Raw genomic sequence first — 18,816 nt, forward strand, 5'->3', positions numbered from 1 at the left:
ATTGGTATCATTTATTTTAAACGATAAGCCTTCATGAAAGCAGTGACGCACAAACAATTAGGCTTAATGAAACATCCGACCGTAACAAGTCAACTGCCTGACACAGGCATTACCTCTCAAATAAAAAATATATATAATCCAGAAAATGTAGGGATTTAGCTTCTCTTCCGATTGAAACTCCGATGTTAAAACACCAAAAAAAACACCACCCAACAGTAAGATGAATGCAACTCTTAAATCAATCAAACCCTCTAGGCTCTCTATGGAACAAAAAACTTAAGGTAAGGCTTTTTACAAAAGTTGTGGGGCATCTTAAAAACTGTGTGGGGGGCGGCGCGAGACGAGCAGTGACGCTGACGCACAAGGAATTAGGCTTAAAATAAAACAGCGATATAGCTGCAGAAGATAGAGAGGAGCGCATATTGGATTGGTCTTTTATTTAACAATTAAACAGCGCCTGAAACAGGCATTACCTCTCCATCAAATAAAAAAATATATAATCCAAACTCCTCTGTCAATTGTAAACGAACGGTAACATGAATGAACTCTTCAAGCCTGACACTTGTCAGAAATAAAATCAACCACGGTTGATTTGATTGATCATAAAGTTAATGTGACAGTGAGTGTGCGTATGGAAAAATATATATAAACTTCACAGATTATAGATCACTTGGAATTATAACAATCTTTTGAGTATTGCCTGAATAATGCCACTAGTGAAATCCAATTTTTTTTAATCGACATGCAATGCCGATCCCACATAGTTAAATGACCTCATAGTCATGCTGCATGCGCTGTTGGTCGATGAAGAATTATAATCCAAGGTTTGTCAATCATATTATGGTTTATGGTTGAAAGTAAACCATAATAAGTAAACTTTAAGAAGAGATCTGCAGTCATTGTGCTGCAGACTGCAGCTCCGCTTGCCAATTGAGTTGACATTTGCGCAACTTCACTGCATGGCATTACAGTAATTATAGTTATTTGCCAGCACCTGCTCCAATATAGGCCTAAATCAAACTTTATTTATATAGCATTTAAAACAATAAAAGCTGACCAAAGTGCTGTAGGCCTTAGAGTATATATAGCTGTAGGCCTACAGGCTGAAACAAGTGGAGCATCACCATCGGCGCACAAAAAAAAACATAATTAAAAGAAAAAACACAGGCAAATAGTATAGGCTACATAATTACAATAATACGATCAGGTGCAATTAAATGCCAAAGAGAAAAGGTGTTTTGGTCTGGGTCTGTAGGAGCTGCTCTGCTGCATGTGATGGAACAGGTCAGTCTTCAGACAAGAAAAAAAAAAAGATATCGCTGGCAAAATCAATTCTCCGCATCGCCAAAATAAATCTATAGGCCTAGTTTCATTCGTGCCATTATACTCAGCCAATATGCACAACGCAGCGCATGAGATTGCAGATCTTTGAATTTTCGGTGCGCGCACTGAGCGCACTGACCATGTGAATCCAAGCAGGTCCTCACAAGTATAATGTAGCCTACACCGCCAGGCTCCACAAGGTTCTCAGCGCAACAATGGCGCATCGATAAAAGTTGAGATTTTATAGTGGCATTATTCAGGCAATACTCAACAGATTGTTATAATTCCAAGTGATCTATAATCTGTGAAGTTTATATTTTCATTGGGGTGTAAGTAATGTTTTTATATGACTTATCAAACATGGTAGCCTATATTTAATGTTCACTGAGCTGTGGTGTGCTTGCCTACACTCTCAATTAGGGATTTTCCCAGCGGTCATTTTCACTCGTGTAGCCTACAACCTTTATTCAAATAGGGTATTTTAAAATGCAACCACACTTTTGATAAATTTTTCCTGGCTCCTGGGACTGCAGCGTCACTGTTCAGTTGACTTCCTTGTTTTTAACACGGGGAAAGAGGAGGCGTTGCGAGGTGCTGCGAGGCGCAAGCATGGCTCGCGGACCAAATGGGGCCGTCTCACGGACCAAAAGCGGCCGCTTTTTTTTAATGACTATTCGATTCAAAATTCAAAAATCGATTCCCGTGCGTATCGATTGAACGTCGATTAATCGATTTTTTTGGGTCAGCCCTACTGTGTTCCAATGGTGTTATTTAGCCACAACCGTGTTAAAACCTTTGACGGACGACTGCTTTCAGCACGGCGGAAATGGCAGATCTACAAGCTAGCCACGTGAGCTTGTAGATCGGCTATTTTTTGCTACTTTTGTATGTTACTGCGATTAACGAAGTATAAAATAGGGAATTAATTTCTGAAAAAGATACAAGGTTTCTGCCCGACGGTGACAAAATAAATGCATCCTCTCAGAAATGGGCTGAGCCTATAGTTCCGTTGGCCGGAGGCCACTTTGTTAAAGGTTCCGGGCGGTGGAGAGATGTTTAGCACCACTGACCGAGCTGAGGAAAGTGTGCCATGTGTGCCGCCTTAAAAAAAAAAAAGAAAGATAGGCAGACAGAGGAACCTCTTCTTTTTAGACGCATCCGCGTTTAAATCGCCGCTCTGCCCAGGCTCCGTTCAGGGCCCCAAATCCAGATCCACCCCCTAGATCTCCATATATGGAGCTGGCAACACAATGATGCCAGCTCCTGACATCACAGTGATGCGCAACCGAGCCCTTCATTATTACTGCTATATATCTGTTTTCACCATGAAATATATTATCATTTCAGCCTCATTCTCTCATACAGGACTTTATAAAAAGCTCAGAAAATGGGCCGTGTGTTCGGAATAACAATTACTCTGCAAACTATCGCCGTGTGTGCGATTCCCGCTGTCGTGCGTTGGAGTGTGAATGTATAAAGCTGTGGGTTTCCTCTCACTTCTCTCCTCCTCCAGCCCCCGGGTCTTCTCTACCATAGTGAGTAGTGTGTTACAGCACCACGGTGCACTACTATCGCTCCCCTCCCCTCCTGCCACCTCGTTCACATGCCAACAAATGTGCTGTAAAAAGGCAGCTGGCATCTGGTAGCATGCCGAACGGGATGGGAATGTGCATGATCGCATGGAGGAATGTGACGGCTCAGTGCTCTCTGCGTGGCAAATGTTAACCCATTTTGGCCTGACCTTGACATTTTGAACCTTGAAAAATAGCAGACCTACAAGCTCATAGCGTGCCACTCGGTGGCGCGCTATGAGCTTGTACATCTGCTATTTTTCAATAGCTAAAGCATAGCATAATGCTAACCCTAAAAGTGCTTCCTGCCCAAAATGGGTTAACCCGTTCTGACCTGAGATCAGATTCTAAAAATGTCTTCTACATCCTGACAGTTTTCTGAAAAAGCCATGTTTCTGTGTCTGTTTCAAAAATAGCAGACCTACAAGCTCGTAGCGCGCCACTCGGTGGCGCACTATGAGCTTGTAGATCTGCTATTTTAGCATAGCATATTGCTAACACCAAAAGGGGTTCCCGCCCAAAATGGGTTAAAAGGAATACACTTTTACAGGGGATTATATTATGGGGCACATTTTATTGTGCTATTGGAGAAACGTACATATTGATTTATTTTGCATTGTTTTCATGCAACGTTATTTTGTGTTAAGGTAAGCTGTCATTTATTTTGTTATTTTTTTTAACGAACGGCTTCACAAACTACGGTTCATGCCTGGGTTATGACTTCTAGGAATTATGTTCACATTAGTGATTGGATTTAGAGCGAGAGAAATAATCATCAAACTGGTTTGATAGATGGAATCGATGCGGTTTGAATTAAAACCCGGAGCTGGCCTCCCATTAAGGGAAAGCCATGCATGTTTCAATTATAATTGACCTGTTGTGAACAAACTTATGGACCAAATGGATTTCCAATGTGATATCCACTGGTGTAACACTTAACCACCATGTGTTAATTTAAATGGATGCATTTTGATGGATTTTGCCGTGAATCAGCTGTGTGGACTGTTTATTACTGGTATGTAATATATATTAATGGTATGATCAATGGCAAGGCCAAAGGAGTCAGTCCAGCCCAGTTGCGCTGCAGGCGTGGGCTGGCCTGTCACCATCTTATTATATATATATATATATATATATATTAAAATTGACATTTTGTCATCGTGTTCATGTCACTTCCGCCACTTTCCCCCTTGGTAAGTTAAGATAAAAACCCGTTCAAAATGGCCTACATAATTATGGCCATATACTACATACTGGCAGTGTCATTGTCAGTCGTTACTCTGTATTTAATTGTCATGATATTTGCCCTGTGCATGTTCAATAGCCATTATCTGTACGACAATTAATTGTCGAGTAGAGTTTCATGATCGTGACCGACCTGGGCACTAGTCGGGGGACCTTCTCACATGACTCTGCTATGTTGTTAGCATCATGTTTTTTATGCTTTAGCTATTGAAAAATAGCAGATCTACAAGCTCATAGCGCGCCACCGAGTGGCGCGCTATGAGCTTGTAGATCTGCTATTTTTTGAAAAATCGAAGAACGACCTCACATGGAAACGTAGCTTTTTCAGCAAACTGTTAGGACGTAGAAGACATTTTTATTTTCGGGTCAGAATGGGTTAATTAGTCATGTAGGCCCAATCACTCGATGCGGTATGTCGAACCAGTGGCAGAGACCATCGGGGAACTGAGAGCATTTCACTCCCATTTTTCGCTCTAAAAATAGATACCGTTTTAAGAGACAACCAGACATTTGTTTGGACCGCACGCACTAAGCGCGAAGAGTGAAGCCAAGTGTGTGTGTGTGTGTGTGTGTGTGAGAGAGAGAGACTTGCAGGTGCACTCATTTCTTGTGAAAGAATGTCATGATTTATTAGACGACGGACGCCCTTTTTTATTTGTAATGGTGGATGTCGCTCCTGTAGTGTCGTTTTATGCCTATAATGATCTGGGTCAAATGTGATACAACCAGAAACAACAACAGAAAGACTCGCTCAAATTTACTGGCGGTGAGGTCAGGGTGAGTGAGGCCTCAATCTCAGTTTCTTTATGACATTTTCAACCTTTAAAAATGGAACGCTGGAAAGTGTGTGTGGGGGGGGAGGAGTTATTATTTATATTATGCTACGGAGAGTTATTTCCTCATGCAGGTGCAGAAAAGCACCAGCCGCGCCGGGCCACTCAGTCAGCAGCAGTAGTCTGTCTGTGCTGTGTGTGTTTGGAGCACCATTATTTACCCATGAGACGTCATCGTAACGTCACCCCATCTGACCCCCCCCCCCCCCCCTGCAATAGTTGCAGTTCGGGTACCACAGAAACACTACTGTAGTATTAGTATAGTACTACTACTGTAAGTACTATAGAAACTCTGGATAAAGGGGTCTATACCGTACTGTACTTGGCACTCTTTGTCGCCGTGCTTTCCCAATTTAACCCGTGTAGGCCTGACGTCGACATTAAACCAACAAAAAAAAGGTCTTCAGAAATACCTCGTGTGTTTCTGTATCAGTGGTGCTCAATATTTCATTGTCAAGGAGTCAAGGACCCCAAAATGTATATGTAATATGCCTCCGTCTCCCCCCCCCCCCATCTGAAAATATGTTGTTCCAGGGACCCTAGCCTGACCTAAGCAGAGACATTTCTGGCCTAGATGGGAGGGTCGCGCCTCAGAAATGCGCGCACCCTGATTGGATCTCATCGATCTGTCCGTCACCCCCGGCCCCTCCTCTCCCCCCTAGTGCAGCGCTACGTCACATCATTTAGAGCGACGCCCACCCGGAAGGGTTGACTCCCACTTTTAGACTGGTTCAGCCCACGGCTTTTTCCAGGCTTTCATCTTTCGCGCAGACGAAATGAAAGCCTGGGTATCGAGGCTACAGGGACCCCAACCCAGAAGCAAAGAATTTAGTTAAAATGTTCACTCTGTAACGATATATATTCAAAGATTTGAAGCACATTTTCACCATTTCTTTTTCAAAAATAGCAGACCTACAAGCTCGTAGCGCGCCACTCAGTGGCGCGCTATGGGCTTGTAGATCTGTTATTTTTCAATAGCTAAAGCATAACATAATGTTTAAAACACCAAAAGGGGTTCCCGCCCCCAAATGGGTTAAACGGGACAAGATGGCTCTATCCGGTCGGCCCTTCAGTGTTTTTCCTTTGCTTCCAAACATGGATATCACAGAGGAAGTGATGTTTAGAGAGCCAGACACATCCTCTGAATGTGGGCTGTGATGGTAGTCATGGAGATCATTGGGAGTGAAAAGACTACAGTGCTCTTTATTATATATATAAACGTAATCTCCACACCCCCTCTCTTGTTTATGACGTTGCTGAAAAGACAGGAATGTGGTGCATTCATGTCTGTTTGCATGGTTGAACAGGGCAAACTGTATATGTTTACATCAAAGCTTCCTGGCATTACGCATAAGTGCTTGTCACCTCAGGTCAGATGCAGGTTTTTAAAGGACCACTTCACCACTTTTCAACCTATCTTCATATAATAGGTCCTCACTAATAATCATGAAAAAACGGCGCGATTTGTTTCTACTCGGCCTTTGTCTCATAGGAGGGCTGTGGGCAGTTGAGAAACCGTCTTCCAGTGACATCATCGACGGGGAATACAAGCTAATAGAAACTGCAGGCTTTCTAGTCCTGAAAAGTTGCGATGCGAAAATGGAAGCCATCGCGATGATGAAAATCTAAAAATCTTGTTAAAAGGAAATCTGCCTAATGATGTCACTGGAAGACGGTTTCTAAACTGCCCACAGCTGTCCTGAGACACAGACTGAGTAGAAAAACATCGTGCCATTTTATCATGGTTATTAGGACCTATTATAAGATAGGTTGAAAAGTGGTGAAGCGGTCCTTTAATGGTTCAGCACAATGGGGGAACAAGGGATGCTCATTGAAGGGTGGAGCAACCAAGGACTCTTTAGAGACACTTCCATCCACTCCTGCTGCCGGATGAGGCCGATTCTTAACCCATTCTGACCTGAGATCAGATTCATACGAGGTTTCCACTGGACACACACTGGTCTGATTGACCCATTCTGACCTGAGATCAGATTCTAAAAAATGTCAGTCGTTCTTCGATTTTTTTCAAAAATAGCAGACCTACAAGCTCGTATCGCGCCACTCGGTGGCGCGATATGAGCTTGTAGATCTGCTATTTTTCAATAGCTAAAGCATAACATGATGCTGACACCAAAATGGGTGCCCGGTCAAAAAATAAATGCCTTCTAGTTTTTCTGAAAAACTTTTTTCCTTTTTGACAAAGCATTCAGGCTCAGTCATTTCGTTTTTTTATTTTTTTGTATTAATATAGGACTGGCTAAGAAATGGCAATCATTAAATTCTCTGACCTAAATCTGGCCATCATAAGTGGATATATAATGTTTACGCTCCCTCTGGTGAATGCAAAAAAAGAAAACAAAAAAAAAAAGTTTAGAAATTGGGCAGCACGGGGGACGCTTGATTTGTTGGTCAATACAACAAAATTTACTCTCAAACTATAAATGTTGGCAGCAGAGGAACGGCACTTGCTTAGCCCATTCTGAACGGGAACCCATTTTGGTGTTGGCATCATGTTATGCTTTAGCTATTGAAAAATAGCAGACCTACAAGCTCGTAGCGCGCCATCGAGTGGCGCGCTACGAGCTTGTAGGTCTGCTATTTTTGAAAAATCGAAGAACGACTGACATTTTTAGAATCTGATCTCGGGTCAGAATGGGCCAGTGTGTGTCCAGTGGGAAAGCTCGTATGAATCTGATCTCAGGTCAGAATGGCTTAGCTCAGCGTTCTGGCTCTCACCGGGCCGCTGGCTTTTTTGAGAGTGTCAGGAATATTTGCCTCTCTGATTCTAGGAGGGTAATGGTGCTGTGGCAGCCTGGTGATTTAACCCGTTTAGGCCTGACGTCGACAGTTTAAATGTTTTCTCAATCCTGACAGTTTTCGGAAATATCTACGTTTCTATATCAGTGGTGCTCAATTTTTCATGTTAAGCACCCCAAAAATGTGATGTAATATGCCGCCGACCCCCATTGGAAAATATGTAGTTCCAGGGATGCCCCCCAAGAAGTAAAGATTTGAGTTAAAAACGTTGACTCTGTAATATATATTCAAAGACGTGAGGCACATTTTCACGGTTTTTCAAAAAAAAATAGCAGACCCACAAGCTCGTAGCGCGCCACTCGGTGGCGCGCTATGAGCTTGTAGATCTGCTATTTTTCAATAGCTAAAGCGTAGCATAATGCTAACACCAAAAGGGGTTCCCGTCCAAAATGGCTTAATCATCGGGAAGAAGCTCTGTCCTGGACTGTCAGTATATACAGTGCCGTATGAATTGTGAGAAATTAACTATTCTCGTTTATTTAAAGAAGGAAGGAGGGGAAAAAACACTTTAGTAATTTGACAGCTTAGCTTTTGTTTACGTCACATTTTCTTTCTTTCTCTCTCTTCTGTCTCTCTCTCTCTCTCTCTCTCTCTCTCTCTCTCTCTCTCTCTCTCTCTCTCTCTTCCCTCCGTAGTGTCATAAGCGTATCATTTTAGCAGCTTTATGAATTAACCCATTTTGGGCTGGAACCCATTTTGGTGTTGGCATCATGTCGTGCTTTAGCTATTGAAAAATAGCAGATCTACAAGCTCAGGCACGCTACGAGCTTGTAGGTCTGCTATTTTTGAAAAATCGAAGAGCGACTGACGTAGAAGACATTTTTAGAATCTGATCTCGGGTCAGAATGGGTTAATCCCTGGAGCCGGGTTTTGTGTACCAACAGGGATTGATGGCGTCGCACGGCTGCTCCATTTATGACAAACGCTAGGATGCGTTCTATTTTTATTTATTTTTTGTCTGTTCTTCCCTTTTTGTCTGTTCTTGTTTCCTATATAACTGTGATTTTGTATATCCTTTCTGTAATGTCCACGCCCACAATTTGGTGATGTCACTAATTGGTCATTCTCAGCACCTGAGCTGTATTGTTTTGGAGCTCTTTAAGAGCAAGTTCTTTGTCTGTGAAAATCATACAGCACTGACGAAGGTCTGAGGACCCAAACGTTTGCTTTTTAATCGCACCATGAGCACAGAGCACCATAAGAGCATGGTACAATAAAATAAAAACTATTTTTCTAACTCTCAGTCTAAGGAGTTTTACTTATTTTTCTATACGGTGAGCGAGTCTTTTCCTGTCAAAGTTTCCCTTCTCTCCCCCAATGCAGGAATATGCACATACAAAACAAAATGCCTTTTTTATATGAATGCCAGGTCTGTCGGACTTTGCCCATGCCGTGCCTGACCAAAGTGTGATGTGACGTTTGTGTGCTTATAGGTGGCCAACCTGGCGTGCTCCATCTCCAACAACGAGGAGGGAGTGAAGTTGGTCCGGATGGCGGCCCAACAGCTGGAGATCCTCTGCCCTCAGGTATCTAGATGCTTAACCCATTCTGACCCGAGATCAGATTCTAAAAAAAAAATGTCTATTACATCCTGACGGTTTCATTATTAACCCATTCTGACCTGAGATCAGATTAAAAAAAAAAAAATCTTTGATTTTCCAAAAATAGCAGACCTACAAGCTCGTAGCGCGCCACTCGGTGGCGCGCTATGAGCTTGTAGGTCTGCTATTTTTCCAATAGCTAAAGCATAACACAATGCTAACACCAAAAGGGGTTCCCGGGCCCAACCCAACCGTTTGTTTCACTTCTATCACCCAGAACGTCCCCCTATAGACCCCTTTAGAGCGCTGCTCTTTTCATTCACTCGATGCCCAAGCTATCGCCCTTCCCCCATGCCCACACAGTACCGTGCCAACCCCCCCCCCCCCCCCCCCCCCATGCCTGGCCTAGACCCCTGCAGCTTTTCAGCACAGCACAGCACAGCGCTTGCTTGCATGTCATGCCAGCTCTCTCATATACTTACTCTCATAAATGCTTACCGACAACAATCGACTATGGCATCTGTTTTTTTTTGTTTTTTTTATAGGGTTTTTTAATTCCTCTGCCTCTCACAGTCCTCATATTCTTATAACTTAATGGAAAAAGAAATGGGTATGTCAGTTCTACTAAAAAAGCCTGAATGATCCCGAGTCTTATTGGCTCTAAGGGCGGCGTAGTGAGCTTATCGTTGCCGTGCCAGCCTCGGTCCCCCGCTCCCCCCCCCCCCCCCCCCCAAACCCGCTCCAGAATTCCACCGCTGCCGTTCTTTTAATCGCACCTAATGACTCCCATTCATTCTCATGCTTTGATATCCACCATGTATTTCCCTGCTGCAAAAACAAAAAACACAAAAAAACACACCACGCAGCCATTCATTTCATTCATGCCTTCACAATATCCCCTTTTTTCCTATTGGGTCCTCCTCCACCGCAATGAATTGGCGCCATCGCGCCCGCAGTCCAAAAAACGCAGCGGGTCGTGCAATCAACCTATGCTAATGTCGTGGCTGTAGGGCTCTGTTGTAATGGGGCTTCGTTGTTTGTGAGAGAGACGGGGGAAAAAGCCTCAGTAATCAGACTTTAATTCAGGCTTACATAAACTATGCAATATGCATATAGAAAAACATTTGAATGATTAGACAGACAAGCAATGTATATAGGATGTAGTATTTATTAATATTATACTGCAAGTAATTTAATTGAAAACAGCACAGCACGGCTGTCGCAGAGCTCATCTCGATGCGGGTATGCGCCTGGAGAAAAGAGAACAAAAAGCCACGAAATTAATTTATTTATTACATAATACTTGCTTATTTGAGTGAACATGACAATGACGAGTAAATAAATATTAACACGACTCCCGACGAAATACGACATTAGAGTTATATATTGTCATTTTTATATAGAGGGGGAAACATTATAGGCTACGCGATGTAATTAATATATATTTGATTGATTGTGCCAAATAATCGCCTTTTTCCCCTCCACCCCTCTTTACATAACTCGCTTATTTTTTGCTCATTTTAAAAATTCAAAATACCATGTAAACTACGGAATTCTGGCTTGTGTAGGCCTATGCCCTCTCTACGAAACATATCAAGTTGAAATGTCGGGCAGCTTGCAGATTAACCATTTTCAGAAAGTCCGTAGCCTACATTTAGGCAATAATTAATGTGCTATTGTGCTATTCTCGGCCAATTTTCTACCGATTGTTCTAATTCCAAATGGCCTATATAATCCGTGAAGTGTACATTTTCATTGGGTGTATAATAATGTATTCATAAGAGAGGGAAGAAAAAAATAAATAAAAGTGAGTGCGTGTAGGCAACAATGACTTCTCCAGCTGAAGAGGTGTGAACGAGTGGTGCGGGGGTGGGGGGATAAAGGGGAGAGCGGTCGAATGGGCCGATATAGTCAGACTGAGTAGGAGTGATTTTTTTTCAGCCTTCCTAGTGTTAACCCATTCTGGGTGGGAACCCCTTTTGGGTGTTAGCATTATGCTATGCTTTAGCTATTGGAAAAATAGCTGATCTACAAGCTCATAGCGCGCCGCCGAGTGGCGAGCCACGAGCTTGTAGGTCTGCTATTTAAACAAAATCATGAACATGTGGTGCAAAGCTTTGAATATATACTCTTTTTTTTTTTTACTCAAATCTTTGCTTCTGGGAGGTGGGTCCCTGAAACAACACATTTACAGATGGGGGGGGGGGGGGGGGGGGGGGGGGGGGGCAGCGGCCAATTTCATATATTTTTGGGGCTGGTCCTTGACATGAAATATTGAGAACCACTGATATAGAAACATGAGGTTTTAAAAAAAGAATACACTTTTAAAATGTTGACGTCAGGCCTAAAAAATACACATTTAAAATGCCGACGTCGTCGGGCCTAAATGGGTTTAATTGTTTGTAATCGGGGTGATTGCTTGCAGGTGATTAATGCGGCGCTGGCCCTGGCCGCCAAGCCCAACAGTAAGGTGGCCCAGGACAACATGGACTTGTTCAAGGAGTCCTGGGAGAAGCAGGTCCGCGTGCTGACGGACGCCGTCGACGACATCACGTCCATCGACGACTTCCTCTGCGTGTCCGGTGAGTGTGGGGGACTTGCATGCAACGTTAGCATTATGCTATGCTTTAGCTATTGAAAAATAGCAGATCTACAAGCTCGTAGCGCGCCACCGAGTGGCGCGCTACGACTGACATAGAAACGACTGACATAGAAACATAGCTTTTTCAGAAAACTGTCAGGATGTGTAGAAGACATTTTTAGAATCTGATCTTGGGTCAGAAACTGACGGATGTTTTAGTTTAGTTTTTTTCCTCCTCGGTGTGTCCAGCACACTCCAGCTGCAGTTGCACACACAGGCAGTGGTCGTTACCACGTGCAGACCTAATATTTTTCACTTTTCAACCCACATTCGAGCCGTTTTTATTTTATATCTCACAACGGGTAAGGGCTAGTAACTATAATTACCTGATCTTGAGGCCTACAAAATCGGGGGAAAAAAAAAAACTCGACTAGTTGCTTATTGCCCTAGTATGGAATGGACTAGTTTAGATGAATATATATACTGTGCGAGAGCATTTAAGAGCATTGATTAAGAGAACAGTGGTAGTTGTCCTCTCCTGATGAGAACTATGTACGCTACATAAACTTCACAAGCCAGAACAAAGGCACTGACGATGTCTGATATTGACGTTCTGTCACATGTGCTAATGCACACACACACACACACACAACGGGCCGTCATGGTATGGCCTTAAAGAGTTCTCGTTAAGCATTAAGCAGAGTGACTCCCTTCACCTCCAGTCAAGGGCGGACTGCAGTTTACACAGCGGACATTTGCATTTTACAGGCTCCCTCCCCATTAATAAGCTGTCTGAGTGATTGTCTTCATTCTTTCCCCCCTCTGCCCTTGTGCTTCCTATTAGCCAACTTAGTGGAGAATGTGCAGCTTCAACTTGCTGTAGCCGTTTGTTTGCTGGCACACAGGCACAGTAGTGGCCCGCGTCCTTCTTTTTTGTTGAGTGAAAACACACCTGCATAGTAAAGTTGGCCGAGTGGCCAAGGCTCCAAAAAGTGACAGATTCCAGAAATACCTTTTTTAGGGTGTTTTATTTCTCCCCGATGCAGGTTATTTCACAGTGGAAACACAGGCCTGACAAACTAAAGAAACACTGAAGACTAAACTTACAAAAGACAGACAATTACTTGCAAGCAAATAGGAAACCAAACCCAGAAACTGTATTGGGCTATAAACCCTTCCCCAAAAGGGACCCCTAGCAGCTCTCCTGGGTGTTACCTGCTTGTTGCCCAAGCCACTACTGAACCTCCCTTTTATACTGGGTGAGACCATACCAAGACACAGAACTAATTGCTAACCTCTTATCTCAAATAATATATATTTGAATTTTACAATTCACTGTGAGCTACAATAATAAAAATATGCACTCATGTCCATTAACACAGTCTTCCAAGCCAGCCGGCAAACGTTAGTTAATTGGATGCAACTGTAGTTTAGGTGTGTGCATAGTTTTCCATCAATGTATGTGTATAGGGCACTGGTTGCCCCGTGACATGCATGAAGATATAAGATATACTTTATTTTTGTCCAGAAAGACATTTATCTTGGACGGGGACACAAAACTACAGTGACACAGTGCCGTACATAAACGGACAAATTGCACACTGCCCGTTGAACATCATCCGTGATCGCTGGGGTTATGTTTGCTCTGCAAGCGCGCGCACACACTGCCTCTTAATTAATAGCTAAAAGTGCTAAAAGAAAATGTAAAATGATTAACCGGTCCCCCCCCCCCCCAGAGAACCACATCCTGGAGGACGTGAATAAGTGTGTGATCGCGCTGCAGGAGAAGGACGTGGACGGCTTGGACCGCACCGCTGGCGCCATCCGAGGCCGCGCCGCCCGAGTGGTCCACGTGGTCACCTCGGAGATGGACAACTACGAGCCCGGGGTCTACACCGAGAAGGTCCTGGAGGCCACCAAGCTCCTCACCGACACAGGTACCCATCAGTGGTGTTTTTGCCAGCAAATTTCTGTTTTAGTTTTAGTTTCATATAGTCTCTTGCATAGTTTTCACTTAGTTTTAGTCACATTTTAGTCACCTGGAATGTATTGGTGTTAGTCTAGTTTTAGTCGACTAAATGTCATAAGATTTTAGTCGACTAAATCTACAGGTGATTTAGTCGACTAAAATGTATTTTGGCGGGCCTTGTTGCCGTCTTAATGACTTATTTACACTTGCTGAAAATAGCCGATCTGCTATTTTCAGCATGCAACCAAGTGTAAAATGACTTATACTGGATCTGTTGTCCACTAGTCCCTTCCTAACATTTTAGTCTAGTTTTTATTTGTTGACGAAATTGTCAGTATATTATTTAGTCTTAGTTTTAGTCACCATAGAATAGTTTTCATTTAGTTTCCATTTTGTTTTCTTCAGTGGAAGAAGGTAGTCGACGAACATTTTTCGTCTTAGTTTTAGTCGACGAAAACAACACTGGTACCAATGACACTGTAGTGGCAAACTTCCTCTTCTTTAAGTTTGCACACTTACATGTAGCAGTCTCAAAAGGAGTTCTTCACAGTATTGTACAAAAAAAGAGGTTTTTTACTTGATAAAAAAAACAATACAAAAACTTATTTCCTTTCTGTGGCTACGTTTACATGAAGGGTGATCATTCCGAATAAATACTTCAGAATAAAATACATCCGATGTAATGTTTTTTGCCGCGAGTTTACATGGGAAATGGTCATTCCGAATGAGTGTTTATATGGAGAAGTGATAGAAGACATGATACATGTTAATTCACGTGAAACTACGCCATCTGTTGGACACATAAAATATAGGCAGTTCATTCATTGTGACTTTCAGACGAAAGGCGACACTTTGAAATCCCATCATTTCATTCCGCAGTAGTTTTGAGGCTGCTGCTTGGATAGGGACGGACATATTATGTTTACCGTCTTTTTTTCCCCTCCTGCCGCGGCTCCCCTTCTCCGCTGGGAAGGTGATCATCTCGTTTTTATGTGTAGCCTACTTTATTATCTACAGCACGGCCAGGGCACGCAACACACTGATTATTATTGTATCGGGTCGCTCGTTATTTTTGAGAGAGAGAGAGAGAGAGAGTGTGAGAGAGAGACCGTTGAACACACACACACACACAAAATGCACGAAATAACGCGCTCTATGTGCAAACTCCTCGGCGCGCCTTGGATATGAGGCTTATGAGCGCCTTGGAGTTGGAGCGCAATGGAAATGAGCATGCTCAGAAAGACCAGAATTAATTTACATCCGAAGCAGTGTATACATGAGTCCAATTTTCTTTCAATCACATTGAACATCGGAGTAATCCGGCCAGTGACATCGGAATGGTTTTTAGATCGCATCGAGCGTTTTCATTCGGATGTAAGTTTTTGTAGGTGTTTACATAACAACGTTTAATAGGATTAAACTTATATTCGGAATGAAAAGGGGATTTAACTGCTCATGTAAACGTAGCCATTGTGTGTGTGTGTGTGTGTGTGTGTGTGTGTGTGTGTGTGTGTGTGTGTGTGGTCAAAAACTGTGTTGCTTCCAAAGCTGCTTCACTTAATTCACACTGCCAGCAAACCCCCCCCCCCCCAGACAATATGAGTTGCTAATCAACATGGCAAGGAGCATCCCATTGGCTAAGGCTCATTAATACAATTAACTCAGAACTCACAGAGCTGCATTCTACAGGACATGTTAACCTCCTAATATCACACAGGTGCATTGTATAGGACTCGTTAACCCCCACTATGGCTCTTACAGACATCAGTGTTTTTCTGTGTCTTTTGTGTTCTCTCTGTTGATACCGTTATATGTTGTGGTTGCACTAAACGGAATGTCGTTGTATGTCTCATACAGTGACAATAAAGATCTTATCTCTAGCATGCCGATATGAAAATAGAACTGGGAACTGAGAGGGAGCCTGTTTTTGGTTAGCATTTCTTTGGGTGTTTATCACGGCATAACTTTGGTTGCTATGTCGAAAGGAATCCGACGTTTATTTTGGGATGGTGGCAGATATTAAATATGATCATTTAAAAGTGTCAGAATCTGAATCTGAAGAATCTGAAGAAGGATAAAAGACCTGAAATTCTCTCTTAAGATAAACCCAAGTCCACAAGCTATACACTTGCATAAGCAACAAAAAAGCAGTTGCTTTTCAAGTTTTTTTTCCCCTCACTTTCTGAGAAGTGAAGTGCTTTATGTGTTTCTCTATATTGCACTTTATGCTAAAAGCTAGTGAGCTCAGTGATTTTAATGGGTGCCAGAATCAAAATGGAATACAGCAGATGAAACCAGAAGATAATGGGCTCTCCTGGGACTCCAAATATCAGCCCAGTGTGATGAATGTTGAAGAGGTTCAAAAGTGCGTTTATACAGTTATACTGCCCTCCCTTTCCGTTCACTACATCCCTCTATAACCCATTCTGGGCGGGAACCCCTTTTGGTGTTTTAAGCGTTACGTTAAAGGAGTATTCCATACTAAAAGGCTTTCTTACCTTTCTTTGTAGTTGTTACGTCCCCACCAAAGAGGTCCAGGTGCTATTTTGTGCAAAAGCTCCTTATTGGCTATTTCCCCTACCATAAGCCCTAAATGAATTGCATTAAATTGAATGGGGCTATGGGGTGTGTGCAAATATTATTATTTCGATGCAAATAAGCGAATTAGCACAACACCCCATAGCCCCATTCAATTCCCATTCAATGCAATTCATTGAGGGCTTATGGTAGAGGAAATAGCCAATAAGGAGTTTTTGCACAAAAAAACACCTGCACCTCTTTGGTGGGGACGTAACGACTACAAAGAAAGGTAAGAAAGCCTTCTAGCATGGAATTATCCTTTAAACTTTAGCTATTGAAAAATAGCAGATCTACAAGCTCATAGCGTGCCACCGAGTGGCGCGCTATGAACTTGTAGGTCTGCTATTTTTGAAAAATCGTTAAAATGTGCCTCAAATCTTTCCGAAAATTGTTACGATTTAGAAAACATTTATTTTTTAATTCTCGACGTCAGGCCTGAATGGGATAAGGGCCTCATCAGCAGACGGAGGTTGATGTTATTTTTTATTCTGTATGAGGCTAAATTGCGCTTTTGTTTCACGATCCTTTGGAAACATGTCATTTCTATCGAGCAACAATTATTGAGCGGTTCGTAGGACAATTTTGTCTAGAGCGTGCAATCCGTGCATGACTATTGAAATCTTAACTCCCCAGTTTGACATGCATCAGTCTACAGACCCTCATTTATATTGTAAAATCACTGTTAATTTAACTCTGAGAGTACAAACGGAACCAATTGGACCCGTTAGGGCAACGGAAGTTGCAAGGAATGAACAGCGACTGAGCGAGTCGTTATCGAAAAATATGAACGCTTTTTCGATTATATATCGTATAAATTAAAATGATAGCAATGTAAGCTAGCTATTGTAAAGCACACTTATTTAGTGGATCGTTTCCGGGTCGTGGGTTTCAGAGTAAAAGCGGCCAATGTCAGTCCGGCACCCCCAGAGCTCCTATTTTGAAGGACTTCCGTCACTGATTGTGTTAAATTGAATGGTTTATGAGAGGAACTTTTAGTTTTTGTTGGCAAACTACGGTAAATTGCTAACTAAATTTGTTCTATAAATGTTTTAAGATGTCATATCTTTATTTTTGTTGATGATTTGTGTGATGCCTCGATCTACAGAACACGCTCTGCATGTGCTCGTGACCTTTCGTTGGTACATAAGACACAATTGTAATTTATTTTGGTGTTAGCATTATGTTACGCTTTAGCTATTGAAAAATAGCAGATCTACAAGCCGAGTGGCGCACTACAAGCTTGTAGGTCTGGATTTTTTTTTGGAAAAATCAAAGAACGACATAGAAACATAGCTTTTTCAGAAAACTGTCATTTTCAAACGGATTTAGAATCTGATCTCGGGTCAAAATGGGTTAATGCAAACGTACCCGGCATCCCTCCGAGGCAGCACCCGTGGGGCAAAATGCATTGCCTTTTGGGATCGCTTTGTAAAACGTTGAATTGCAAAGCTGCTATGCATCATGCTAAATAAATGCAGGCTGTAACCTCCCTCACACATTGACTAGTGGCCTTGTTTTATTTCCAGAATCCCACTGCTCGCGTGTTAATCCTGGTGTTTTTTTATTACTTCGCCCCACCCCCGCACAACTCCTCTTAACTTCCGATTGGTAATACGCAGAAGATGAATACATGAACATATGCCAACTGTCGGAGCTTCTTGTTATTACCACCACATTTGGCTTTAACTGTTCAGAGGCTAATCCTTTTTTTTTTTTTTTACTTATACAGCAAAGGCATCTTGTATTTTCAACAAACCACAGTTGGGATTCTTACTATTCTCTCCAGAGCCTGCCTCTTATGAATGTCTGTGTTTGTAAATTGTTATGTCATAAAGCCTAGAGATAGCCTATCAACACGGGGGAATGCCGTGGCTACGGATTAGAGCAGTAAGCTCTCATACAGCCGGATTTTAGGGGGTTTTATGCATGGCGCTTTCCTCTGTTCGTCCAGATGTTTATGAATGAATAATGGGATGTTTACATGGAAACAAGTCTGTGTGGCCTCCCGTTGTCTTTTGTCTGTTTATATTGTCTGTGCGCGCCCGCCGCCCTCACCCCCACATCGACACACGTCGGAGTGAGAAGTCAATCGATGTAATTTCTCTCTCGCTCCGTCGCTTTCTCACATTTTTCCACATGCTCTTTTCTCTCCCCCCCCCCCTCCCTCCCTCTCTTCCATGCCTATACAGTTATGCCGCGGTTCACGGAGCAGGTTGAAGCGGCGGTGGAGGCCCTGAGCGCCAACCCCTCCCAGCCCGTGGACGAGAATGAGTTCATCGACGCGTCCCGCCTCGTGTACGAACGGCGTCCGCGACATCCGCAAGGCCGTCCTCATGATAAGGGTGAGCCCGATACT

General features: G+C 42.8%; 1 protein-coding gene across 1 annotated transcript in view; it reads left to right on the top strand.

The window, feature by feature from the left end:
• The window catches only part of ctnna1 (catenin (cadherin-associated protein), alpha 1), a 127,341-nt gene that overhangs the window by 84,551 nt on the left and 23,974 nt on the right, over positions 1-18,816 (top strand). Inside the window, 5 exon segments of the mRNA XM_083785769.1 lie at positions 9,223-9,315; positions 11,756-11,912; positions 13,648-13,848; positions 18,650-18,762; positions 18,764-18,802. Coding sequence (XP_083641895.1) covers positions 9,223-9,315; positions 11,756-11,912; positions 13,648-13,848; positions 18,650-18,762; positions 18,764-18,802 — 603 coding nt within the window.

The sequence above is a fragment of the Protomyctophum parallelum genome, assembly GCF_964188405.1.
Source record: "Protomyctophum parallelum genome assembly, chromosome: 16".
NCBI lineage: Eukaryota > Metazoa > Chordata > Actinopteri > Myctophiformes > Myctophidae > Protomyctophum > Protomyctophum parallelum.